Source organism: Gadus macrocephalus, chromosome 20 (assembly GCF_031168955.1).
Source record: "Gadus macrocephalus chromosome 20, ASM3116895v1".
Classification (NCBI taxonomy): Eukaryota; Metazoa; Chordata; class Actinopteri; order Gadiformes; family Gadidae; genus Gadus; species Gadus macrocephalus.
In genome coordinates, this window is record NC_082401.1 from 2799992 (window position 1) to 2813039 (window position 13048).

A 13048-nucleotide genomic window follows, 5' to 3' on the forward strand; every position below is an offset into this window, starting at 1 on the left:
TTCACAGCCAAATATAAGTTCCCCATCAAATCCCGTCGCTGGTACATGTACATCTTCTGGCACACCATCATCCTCGCTGTGGTCAATGCCTGGCTGCTCTACAAGCGGGACTGTAAAGCGCTCAAGGTGTCTAGCAAAGAGACAATGAACAGGAGACAGTTTCAGGCACAGCTAGCCTCCTCTCTTATCCTTGTAAACGCGACACTTCAAACTCCAAAGAGAGGACGGCCATCTTCAGGCAAAGGGAGCCCAGCAACACAGTCAGTGACATCAGGAAGCCCTCTGAATGCTCAGAAGAGGCCATCCAAGAGATGTGCAAACCTCCCATTGGATGTACGCAAGGACCTACAGGGCTCTAAACTAACATTTTTCACTGGTTGCACTGGTGCGCCTAACTTTTTTTCTTAGGTGCACCAGCACAAAAGTTAGGTGCACCCAAATTGTCGACCATATCGCATTCAACACTGCAGTTTTACAGGTTCACGTTTTTTAAATAGCTGTCCATATAGGCAATATTGACTTGTAAATGATGAACTAAGAATCTGGTCAACATAAAGTTCTTTATTTTAATAATTATTGCAGCTTCACTGAGCTGCAATTTAAACCTAAAACATCTGAAGATAAGTGGAATAAAAAGAAAATCTAAATGAAGTGTTTTAAACTGAAACTTCAAACTGAACTTCTCATGGCTCCAGGTCTTATGGACTATCCTCAATTGCAGTCACATGCCCCTCTGATGGCCAACTCATGTAGTTTGGCCTTCTTGATCTTTGGCCTTGGCTAAACCAGCTTCCCACACTCTCTCTAGCGTCAAAATCTTCCAGACTTGGTCCCTCTACACTGATTCTTATCAGATCTTCAACTGTGTCTGAATGGAGGGATGCCCTCGTGTCTGATTTGATCCTCTTCTGTGCAGAGAATCCTCTTTCACAAACTGCAGCTGAGACAGGGAGGACCAGCATAATGTGTACAAGATGCAGGATGTTCTGGAAAAAAATACATTCAAGAGATTTATTTAAGCAATGTGTGTTAGATGGCAAAACTGACACAATCTTAAGAAAGAACATTAACAAAAACTGACCTTGTACTGTGAGCAGTAGGGCTCTCTGGTCAACATGAGCTCCCAAAGGCTGAGGTAGGTCTTGTCTTTGAACATCCTTGCAATTAATAGCTTTAAGCCCACAAACTCTTCTTTTGCAAGGTCAGTGTTTACACCATTTCTGAAAATGATGTGGATTACACAGCTAATCAGCGTTCACATACCAAAATATACGTACTGAAATTTCGTTGTACCTGTTACAATGACAATAAAGATATTCTATTCTACATGAACAAAATATCTACCACCACCAGCACACATAATATTTTAGTAATCCACCAGCTACCTTCTCAGAACTGTGGAGAAGTGATCCAAGAGAAATGCAAGGTCATCAGCACCATGGTCTACTAAGTCTTCTTGGTTCTCTGGCCAGCTATCGTGATTGAAAATGTTGAAGCATTTGACAGCCTTGGTTGTGTCAGACCCGGAAGCACTCTCCCCTATTGTAAGAACAAATACATTTTAGTTGATGAGTAACAATATTTCTCATCTACATGTGTTTATAAGACAGGTGACTACACTTACCTAGGAGGCTACTGAATCTTGCTTTCAGATGTTTTACAGTGGATATGATCGTTGCATCCATTACTTTTTCAAGTTTAGTGCCACCAACACTATCTCCTGCCAGCTCTGATGCTTGTCCTTTGAGTGTTATTGTCTGTGTGTTGCATAAACCATAAATAGAGATTGTGAGTTAGATATTAGAAATATTTGTACAAATAGACTGTTCTCTGTTTAAATGGGAGGCAGAACCACATACCCGGAATTTGTAGATTGCCATTTCACCCATTTCTTGCTGCCTCCTCCTCTGCAGCCTCATGTCAGCCAGGAACTCTGACAGTCTTCCCCCAGGCTTGGGTCTCACAGCCATTGCCTCTGTGGTCACCAGCAGTTTTTCAAGGCCACAAACTGCCTGTTTAGATATTTCAGTGCAGTATTATTAACACAGCTGAAGATGACCACAAACACAATTCAAATTTGCACATTTCCCTTACCTGTGGTAAGATGATGTCATTCCTCTGAAGCAGGAGGCTAAACTTACTAATGCCACTGAACATGTCTGCAATAACATGGCAAAAGGCCACAAAGGTAGCATCTTCCATTGATTTCTTAACCTGTACCATACAACAATAAAAATTAGTCACATAGAACATTGATGAACTAAATTCCTAAAAATACATCAATAACAAGTGGCTCTAATGAAAGGAATATCCTGAAAGAATGCACTGGCCTTTGTAGCTCGGCCTGCAATGTCTGCATTGGCAGAGGAGCCTGCCAAATGGTCCATATGGTAGTACACAGCAGTGAACTGTCCTGGTTTAAGAAAGGTCTCCAAGGCCCTTGAAACATGTGGGAGCCACCTTGTCCCCTTCACCCCACTGGGCATCAGCACATTTACCCCCAAGTCAGCCCCAATGACCCTGAGCTCTCTCATTGATTTTGGGCTGAAATGGTAAGTCTTCCAAATTAAATGTAGAAGGTCGTACAATTGCCCCATCATTTGATTGTCCCTCTGCACTGACAGCATTGCCAATTCCAATCTGAAACGATAGTCACATTTTAAGTATAGATATATCTGCTCTATAAAAGAAAATAACAGTGACTTAAGGGTTTCAGTCATACCTTATCTTCTAGTCTTACCTGTGAGGCATGCAGTGGAAAGGCACAATGTGATCACCTGCCTCTTGCTGCAAAAGGGCTATGACACCCCCTTTGTAGCCCAAATTAACAGCAGCACCATCAGCACCCAGAGCAATAATTTTCTCCAGCCAGTTACTGCACTGGTCCCCAAGAACAGCAAATGCTTTCTTTGAGGCAGCATAAATTCCTAATTAAACAAATAAAAAAAAGAACACAATTTATTTCCCAGATCAAGAGTTTATAATGCAATCTACTTTTTAATTTTCATTTCATTATAAATATATTTTTTAAAATGTTCAGTAATTACAATATAACATATGCAGAACTGAAACGGTAGGCATATGGATATAGGCTAAATGACATTTACCTTGGGCATGGGCATGCTGGACCTCGATGTGTCCAATCAGTATATTCACCGGTCCTCCTCTCTGCAAGATACGACCATACACAATGACGCATTCCTTTTTGGCGATGTCTGTGTCTCCGTCGATCAGGAATGCCATGTATGCACTGTTCGCAATTTGCACCGATGTATTTTTTTTCAGAGTATCTGCGATGACTCCAATAAATTGGGCGCACATGACATCATTGCTGTAGGTCGGGTTTACGTTCAAGCCATTTTTCTTGTGAAGAATTATTTCGGACTTGAATTTAGTGAAGGGAAGTTCTTCTTTTGCAATATTGTAGGCAATGTTAAACTTGATCATCATCTCGGCCTCATCTGATGTTCTGTTTGCTGCTTCCTGCCGCTGAAAGGCAGCGGGGAGAGGGGACACTGTGGCAGTGCATTTATCGCGGCATGTAATGTGTTTCATGGATGCATTGTGCTTTTTCAGAGTTTCAATACGAAATGTATTGGAACCAGTCACAAAAGCACTATTGCCGGCCATGGTCTTCCCACACTCTTTACAGTAAATGCAGTGCATCTCGTTGCCGGATTTATCGTATCTTAGCCAGGGAAACTGGTCAAGCCACTCTCTTCTAAATGCATACACTTTCCTCCTTTTAATTTCGGCGGGCTGTGGCTCGGAGTTGATCGTGTGCGGCTCATTAGCCGATGCCGTCTCCTGATTAGGGCCTGACATAACCTGGGAAGTTGAAGGGAGATCCGTGTCAGAGCACTCGTTCGGATCAGGCCTTAACTTATTAACATTTTTAACGAAAAAGCTTTCAATCGTTCTTTTCATCTTGATCTTGTCATCCACTCCACATTAAGGTGCCCAGATTTCTGAAATGAAAATCGGGGACATTTTCAATGCGGCGCCGTGAAAAATCATAAAATATTAACATAAATAAATATCGTAAATATCATCAAGATGTAAATAATAATAATTACCAAGTCAAAACATATGAGTATATTAATATTATACATGACTGAGGGCATCAGCTAATCAGATGGTCTGCATTTATAACTAGGCTACTACAGTCATTAGTCCACACAGCCCGACACAAAATACAGAAGTTAGCCTAACAGACACAACTATCAACCATTGATTTATTATTAATTCATTTATTATTTTTAACAGATTCGAGTCATGTTCCTATGCCTACAGGAAAATCATATGTTACCAAAGCAGTCTTCCACCTAAATTCAATAAATAAATTAATCTATACACAACATACCATTTATGACCGCTGATCTTCTTTTCTTTCCTTTTTGCCGCCTCTAGATTTTTGTCGTTGACGCTGCTGCATCTGGTCGTACGTCCTGATAACGTCTGTAGGCTACGTCATACGACGTCTTCTCTGGCGATGCTTTAAATGGCTACCGCAATAACTGGTTTTTGTGTCTGCGCGCATATTTCCCTCATTCAGTGTCAAAATCTGGTCGATGTCTGGTCACCAGGCGCGTCGTTAGACCTGGGCATTCGAGGCTATAGCCCCGGATCTTTTGGGAATAGCCCCGGATCGCTGGGGCTATAATGCTGAAAATAGCGTAATGCTGAAAATAGCCCCGTAGAGTTTACTTCTTTGTGATTGAATTACCAGCAGCCACAGATGCAACATTGTAGCGAGTGAAACCTCAAAATTCTGCCGTGTCCAATCCATGTATGGGCAGATTTAGAATAATTTGTTGCAAAATGTTGCAAATTCAACGTTGATATTCTTTCTTCTCTATGCATAGCGCATCTCGTCGATATTGCTGTTTCTTGCTGCTAGCCTTTTAGTGAGATCAGAGTGTTGAGAAGGACAGTACCAAAATATCTTTGGTAAGATGGATATAAGAAGAGAGAACCGCAGTAAATTCAACCCGGTCCACTTGACATCGGGTAGGTGCATGACAGTGGTACCGTAAAACGTCAATAGCCCGGGCTATTATTTGTTTTCTATCACTGAACTATCGAACAAAACTCTTGCTCAGCAACGATGGGAAATAGCAAATGCATTATTTAAACCAGTATGAATATTACCGTAGGCCTATATGTTTACCAGGCAATTGAATAACGCCTGCACACACACACACAGGCACGCACGCACGCACACGCAGAGTAGTAATCGGGAGAGTTGGGAGAATTCCCTGTGGCCCGTTAGCGTTTCGGGCGGCGCCGGGTCAACGTCGCAATTGAGCGCCCCCTCCCGAAGTGGTACAGCCCAGATCGGCCTTGAACTGCGATTGGTCAGAAAGACGTAACAGCTAATGACAACATTGAACTCTCATGCAGGCTCGAACAGAGTGACACACAAACTCTCTCTCACATACACACACACACACACACACACACACACATAGTTTTTCACCCACTCCGTATCCAGCTTATTCCATGCTTAAAGCACCCAGGCTACTATGCGGCGAGCTGGGGCTCTGATGTTATCCCCTGCGGTTTTTTCTTTTTGAACAGCTGGTTGCACCGGTGCGACCTCTGATTTTTTTTAGTCGCACCATTGAGAAATTAGGTCGCATGTGCGACCAAATTGGTCGCACTTTAGAGCCCTGACCTAGTTGCCCATTTCCCAAGGAAGACAGGGAGAGGACGCTGCAGACAGTGCAATAAAGGATACACCAACACGCAATGCAGAAAGTGTGATGTTCGCCTTTGCTTTTTAGACAACAGGGACTGTTTTTGGGACTTTCACCACCAATGAAAGTCTTCATGACCAATGTCATGAAAAGAAAAAAAGAGGGAAAAAACACGCTTTTTAAAAGTTTTATCTTGTTTGATATTTTTAATAATTTTAATAAATGACTTCATAAAAATATGACTAATGTGTGATTATTATTAATGTTATGGGGCTAAGTAAGCAATCAACCCTGCAAATTAACCCTTAGTTGTTCTGAATTGTTCACACAACGTGAGTACAAATACAGAAATCCTGCTCCCAACTAAGCCCAATGTTGCAATATTACAACATTTCTCTAAAAACGTACATAAACATTTTTTTTTAACATTTTTTTTCATTTCTGTATCAAAGGCCTCCTACAACAACATCTGAAAGGTAAAATAATTATTTTTTTAGGTTTTTCTATATTTGGGTCTTACAGGGTTTTAAGGACAATAGGTGGATTGACGCCACATCTGCTGGGAAGGAGTCATACATGCTATGTTGTCAAATTGGATTCGGAAGTAGTGGGTTTACCTTCAAATGCCACTAATGCTGCTGCAACACTTTAATAATTTTAACTCTGATAAATTATCTTTTGTTTTATAGTTGCCCTGATGTGTATTCATTACGCACACATATGGCTGCATAAGGCAGATGCGGCTGAAGACTCTGTCTCCGTCCCTCCACTTTGCGATCTATACCACCATATAGGTGGGGATTGATCGTATCCCAGGTACGGCATCCTGCAATACGCCAGTATGGAAGGCTGGTTAGCCAACGACGGGTAAGATCCCACCTTGAAGCCCGGGACAACCTAAAACAGGCACAGTCACGATTACTTGGCAGAGTCACTGTGAGCATTGGCTCACTTGAACATGAAGTGACGAACTGCAACCATCATAGGGAAAGCCGGCTGATGAAAGGTGGAGGGGGAACAGGAGTCAGATATGTCAGCTCTGGCAGCAGAGGTGGTCTTGAAACGGGGCATGTCGCGTTTTATTTTATTTTACCTTTGTGGTATAAAAGGCCACTAACGCATGTACGTTTTTTCGGTTTAGTGCATGACTTTGGAACAGCGTGGTTTCAGGCGGCTGATGGTAAACTCACCCATATTGGGCTTTGGATTTGGACATACTGGTTTCGATTTCCCTTCCCAAAAGATTGGTTTCAGTTTGCTGATGCTTAAGGTTAGACGTTTCGACGTTGGTGCACCAACGGCGTTCTTAGATTTGCTTATCATTTAATGCACATGGTTTTGACCATTGCGCAAGGGGGGAGGTATTGAGGAGAATTAGAAAAAAATTAGAAAACAAGGTTTTTCTTCACCATACTTGCAAACAATGATTGACATCCAGCTAAATGAGTGTGAAATATTTGAAAAAAACGGTGTTAAACAGATGGGTAGAAGCAGTCCCATCAAAAGACCAAAGTGCGGCTACAGTAATCAAGTTTCTGACTAGAGAAGTCATGCCAAGGTTTTGAATTCCGTCACTAATTAGCTCAGGCAATAGGGCAGCGTTTATTCAGAAAACACTCAAACAAGTGATTTAACAACTGCATGTCAAATAAAGACAGGTCCGTGTCTACAATCCTCAAACCACAAGGTATGGTGGAGAGAGGAATGGGACGCTTAAGACAAAGATTAACAAAATTAAATTAGATTACTAAATTAAAGGACTAATGCACTACGGTTGACACTAATGAGTTATCGCATGAAAACTAACAGAAAGACGCATCTAACCCCGCATGAAATGCTTAAGGGTCGACCCATGCCTTCACTTAAACATTCGAGGGTCCCAAAAGGGACTTCCATTAGAGTAATAAAATTAAGGAAAATATGTTTGAACAACTAACTGCTGTACATAAGTTTGTAATTCCAGCGAAAGAAAGACAGAGTTCCAGAGTTGGAGGAGGAACCACCAAGGGGGGTGGAGCCAGGTGACCAAGTGTACCTCAGGGTGTTCAGGAGAAAGTGGAACGAGCCCAGGAGAGAAGGACCATACAAAGTCACCAACGCAACACCAACAGCCATCCAAGTGGAAGGAAGTGCCACGTGGTATCATCTCAACCACTGCACAAAAGCCGCTCAAACCAAATCCAGGGATGAGCGTGAGGAGGAGGAGCCAGACGCAGACACACCTGGGGCTGACCAGCTGCCCCAGGACCAGATCCAGTCGAGCCAAGAGCTACAGCCACATAATGATGCTGAAAACGGGGAGCCTGTTCCTGATCCTTTACGGGTTGCGCCAGAACATAAGAATTGATAAAATAGGACAACCCCAGTGGTGTAGTCTACGTGATACGCAGGTATACGCCGTATACCCACTAGGAACGCACCAGGATTTGCGTATACCCACTTAAAAATGTGCACGGATACGTATCAATCGTCTTGTGACAGATCTTTCACTTCTGTGTTTATTTTTCGCAAATACCGGTTGGGTATAACTGCAATAAAATACTTTAAGCAGGGGAAGTTATCTCCTACATTCACCATTCATAAAATTCCCCCTGCGCGCTCGCGCTCTGCCCTGTCTCTGTTACGAAGCGCGAAGCTGCCCCTGCATCTCTGCACGTTAGTTGCGGGCCGAGCCCCTCCTTCTCGCGTGTGTGTGCGTGCGCATGTGTGTGTCTAGTCCTCCCATATTAATGTGTAAACCACATAACAAGCAGTCAACAGAAGACAATGTTTTAATCCCACTTTATATCTCCTTGTTACTTTTAGATGAGAACCCCTGTCCAGCCTTTCAGACTGGGTGTCAGGCTAGGGAATTTAAAAACAGGCATCCTCTTTTAGAGTGAAGGGAAAAAAAGTTATGTAAATGTCAGCCAACATACAGTTGGTATACACAATTGAAATTCATAATGTTAATCACTATGCAAATGAGAGTATAGCTAATTCATGGTCATTTTTAAGGTGCAGTAATTTCACAATTTTACACAATTCAATTACTGTATGGTATGTTAGATAACAACAGTAAGAGCTCAAATTAGAGCAATTGAAAGAGTGAAACATTAGTCTCCTGTCATCTCCTTCTCATGCACTGGTTAGCCATGGTTGTAAACAGTTCATTAAATTATTTTGAGTAGATTTTGTCCTTGTTTAGCATGTGCTATTGCTACTATAGATATACAAAGGACAACTTGTCATTTATGTGTTCAATTTGTTCATACTGTTATTAAAACTGATAAACCTACCCAGCTTTCCATGATTGTTGATAATCGTTATACTCTTAAATCAGCGGGTTGTAGACCCCTGCGTTGGTGAGTGCCACACACGTACACGTACCGGTGGGACGGGTTTGTACGAGGCTGGGAGGGTATCATCACAGTATACTCACTACAATAAAATAGACTACACCACTGGACAACCCAAACCCCCCACATTTATACAGCAAACCGATACATAAAGATAATAAGAGTTATCCAAATCCATGCAAGCTTGCAGACAATCTTAATCTTTAATTTTTATTATTTTTACCTATTTTTTGAAATATCATTTTTTGAGTTTCATATTTTTATGTTACATATTTCTGAAAATACTATGTTATGATTACTAGTTAGACATTTGATAGATCTTTTTTGCCTTAAACAGGTTGAAATTCCTGGGAATTATCCAGGTTGAGATCCCTGAACATGCTTAAAGGTTTTTAACGATGATCAAATGTAGTGCAAAATCTGACCTAAACGACTGTTATGTTTTTGTTGTGATCTTAGCAGTCACAAAAGGGGGGGTCTGTTCGATGTTTGGGGCTCAGTGCTGCACCTTCATTCCCAACAACACGGCCCCTGACGGGTCAGTGACAAGGGCCCTGGCCGGCCTTCGAGCTCTTTCCGTCCAGATGGCAGAGGACTCTGGGGTCGACAACCCCATGGAGAAATGGATGACTGACATGTTCGGCAAGTGGAAGGGCCTTCTCATGGCCGTCCTGTCATCCCTGGCTTGCTTTGTCGGGATTGTGGTCTGCTGCGGGTGTTGCTGCATCCCCTGCGCCCGCACCCTCTGCTCACGCCTCATCACCACGGCCCTCGAAAAGGAGAAACAACAGCCCCCTCCCTACTCCGAAGCAGCCCCCCTCATGCCCCTGCTGGATTTCCCGGACCAGCTTCCCCTGGACGACCAGATAGTGCCTGCAAACTTTGACTGTGAGTATGGCCTCCCTCACCCTGCAACCTTTGACTTTGAGTACGAGCTCCCCTACACACTCCCAACCCCCGCCATCGACTGCGTCCCCGCCGAGCCGGACATCTACCCGTGAGTGCTAGTGGCCTCTCCAGGTGCACGGCCCCGGCGTCCTGTTTCCACCACCGTATGCTGAAACCCCACCACCACACCCCCCTCCCCCCCCGCCTGTGACGTGCTAGTAACCTCTCCAGGTGGGCTGCCCCATTCCCGTCCCCACCAACGGCACTGTCACACTAAATTTGTACCGGGGGCGAAATTTGTACCGGGCGCGTCATCCAGACGTAATCCACTCCAAATCTGCCTGGCAACAGATGATCGCTTCGTCCGTTGCCTGGCAACGGACGATCGCGTCGAATGACGTGAACATTCGCGAACCTTCTATCTAGCGATCCGTTATCTGTATTGTGCTATTTCGTCCTTGACCTGCTTTAAACACTCAGTTTACTTGCTAAATTTGATTAAACAATTAAATACAATACAAATATAAAGTAAAAACAAGTGTTATCTGTAATGATATCAACATCAGTTATTAGACCGTCACACGGAGCATGCGCAGTTGGATTGGCGCGCTGCATGTTGATGTCTGTTCCAAGATACATCGTGTGTTTATTAAGGAACCCAACAAAACATTACATTATCTAGCGATCCGTTAACTGTATTATGTTATTTCGTCTTTGGCAACATGAGCGCGAATGTTTCTTGAAACCTTCCCGGCAACGGACGACGCGATCATCTGTTGCAGGGCAGGTTTGTAATGGATTACGTAATGATGACGCGCCCGGTACAAATTTCGCCCCCGGTACAAATTTAGTGTGACAGCACCACCCCCCTCCCACCTGATGCACCCACGTCGCCCGGACCAGGGATCTGCGTTCCGGTACCAGGGGCTGCGGCCCGTTCCCTTAAGGCTTGAGGGCGCCCCTGGCTGTATTCGCTTCTGTACGCTTCACTGTTTTTAGCCGCTCCCATATCTATGCCCGCGTCTACGCAACCGACGCCGGGAACGCAAATGTTGTTGTTTATATCGCTGTCCCACTAGATGGAGCTCGGGGATACACACGGGCGAGATTCGAGGGGCCTTGATTGCCCGTTTATCAGATGAGGTCCTGAGCGCAGTTGAATAAAAGGGTCTAATGCTCAGGTGGCGCGTTGCGTCCACCTGCCCGTGATGACGCTCAGGACTATTCCGTGGTTTCTAAGTTTTTCCAGTGCCCCGGGCCTACCCTGAATACCCCATGCGTGTGATTGCTTATTGTTACACGACCAGTTAACTCCTCCTCACATCCTTAGTGTGTGGTCATCTGGGGATGGGTTGAGGGGGATTGCCATTCGTTGTGTACCTCATATCTTTCTGATATTATTATTATTATTTAGGGACACGTTTCATGGTTGCATTTCTTTCCTGTGATTGTTATTGTGTAGTGTTTGTGCGATTGTTGCATTTTTGTTTATATCGTTATTGTTTACTGTTGGTTTTATTGTTGCATTTTGTTGTTGTTGTTATGGTTTGGTGTTGGTTTTGTTGTGTATCATCTGCTGCCAGTATTGTTGGTATTGTCTGCTCGCGATGTAAGGCCGGGGTGGATGCCACCCCCTAGGTGGGGTGTGTATGGCATACCCATGTCTGAAGCAGGGGTAGCGTTTCTCCCACGTGGTTCCCCATATACCCGGTCCAGCGAGTTGTTTTAGTCCCATGCTCATGGTTGTTTTTATGATCATTTTGCCTTCTTTCTGTTATTTCTAATGGTGTTATAATGGTAGTCCCGCGCTGGAGTCCTATCCCTCGTACCCCTAATGAGTAAAAGTCGTCTTGCGACGACTTGAGGGGGATATGTTGGGCAAAATAACCTGCTCAGTACATCACATGTACGTTACAAATATAGCTAACTCCTACCCTAGCCTGATGAGCACATCACATGGCAGGCACATTACAATATAGTCAACTCTTGCTCTAACCCAACGAACACATAACACAAACATGATAATATAGTCAGGTCAAGGCCAGAGCCGAAGGCCCCATTTCCCAACCAGGCAAATGGTGGACACTCAGACAATGCACCAGTCATCCTCAAGAACGGGAGAGCCACATTAATTTATCACACAGGAGACACTTCGAGGAGCTCTCCCCCGTTAGGAGGAACACAAGAGATACACATGCATATACCAGGGCCTGAGAGCCACATTAATTTATCACACAGGAGACACTTCGAGGAGCTCTCCCCCTTTAGGAGGAACACAAGAGATACACATGCATATACCAGGGCCTGAGAGCCAAGGTCAAGCAAAAACACACAGAACCACACACACCTCAAACGCACACACCTCATCGAGAGGAGGATACAGCATAAGACTGTATCACACAGGGACTCTTAACCTTCTTCTGAAGCAGACCTTCCACGGAGGCGAAGCTCTGGACGAACCATCAGCGCTGATTAGGGACTTAGACATATTCGATCTCTCACGCTTTATGACTCTGTATAACCGTTGCCACTTTACTTAATAAATCCAAGGTCCTCGTGCCGACAGACTTTATTACCTCTCCGTCTCATTTCATCTGGTCCAGTAACTAGACAGACCGTTTTTCCCCTCAGAGACGTGATGCTGAACTGCATGTGCCGATGCCATTACGTCCAAATGCCCTAGCAGCAGCACGGGAGAGGAGAGCTCATCTGTCAAGAGGAGCTGCATCGTATATAGTGAGGTACGCAAACTAATGACATCTCCGCTCTATTGTTTAGCTACATTGTACAATTATTACCATGCATTCATAACCTTGTGATTCAGAGAAAATGAGCCCAAAACATCGGAATGTCCTTGAAACATTTTTTATTTGACTTGTCCAAATGTTCGTAGGCGTAAATGAAAAAAAATAATACAAAACGAAAAATGAAAAGTTGCAAAGATTTGAAGGAGATTTAGCCGAAAAATAAATTATTTTCTCACTCCTCTGAATCTTTCTTGGCGTGCGCCTGGCAAATCTGCCATCATAATAGCAATCCGCCATGGAACAAGCGGCGATTGCTCTTAAAGGGGATGCGAGAAAACGCTCTGATTGGTTCATTACACGTTACGCCCAAACCACA

The 13048-nt window shown here is 43.9% G+C and overlaps 1 protein-coding gene across 1 annotated transcript; it reads right to left on the reverse strand.

Moving 5' to 3' along the window:
* Nucleotides 1–391: 391 nt before the first annotated feature.
* Nucleotides 392–4253, reverse strand: LOC132448854 (zinc finger protein 862-like). Its single transcript, XM_060040402.1, has 8 exons — nucleotides 3108–4253; nucleotides 2741–2927; nucleotides 1860–2640; nucleotides 1625–1757; nucleotides 1386–1539; nucleotides 1082–1220; nucleotides 798–986; nucleotides 392–403 (listed from the first exon to the last, which is right to left on the reverse strand). The coding sequence occupies exons 3-8, from the start codon at nucleotides 1968–1970 to the stop codon at nucleotides 392–394; spliced, it is 738 nt and encodes a 245-aa protein (XP_059896385.1). The 5' UTR covers nucleotides 1971–2640; nucleotides 2741–2927; nucleotides 3108–4253.
* Nucleotides 4254–13048: the final 8795 nt, after the last annotated feature.

Bases quoted from the DNA above. Each gene is read 5' to 3' on its own strand.
- LOC132448854 (XM_060040402.1), bottom strand. From the start codon at position 1,970: ATGGCTGTGAGACCCAAGCCTGGGGGAAGACTGTCAGAGTTCCTGGCT. The intron at 1,758-1,859 runs GTATGTGGTTCT...TGCAACACACAG, and splicing joins TGGCAATCTACAAATTCCGG to ACAATAACACTCAAAGGACA. The intron at 987-1,081 runs GTCAGTTTTTGT...ATTTTTTTCCAG, and splicing joins CCTACTGCTCACAGTACAAG to AACATCCTGCATCTTGTACA.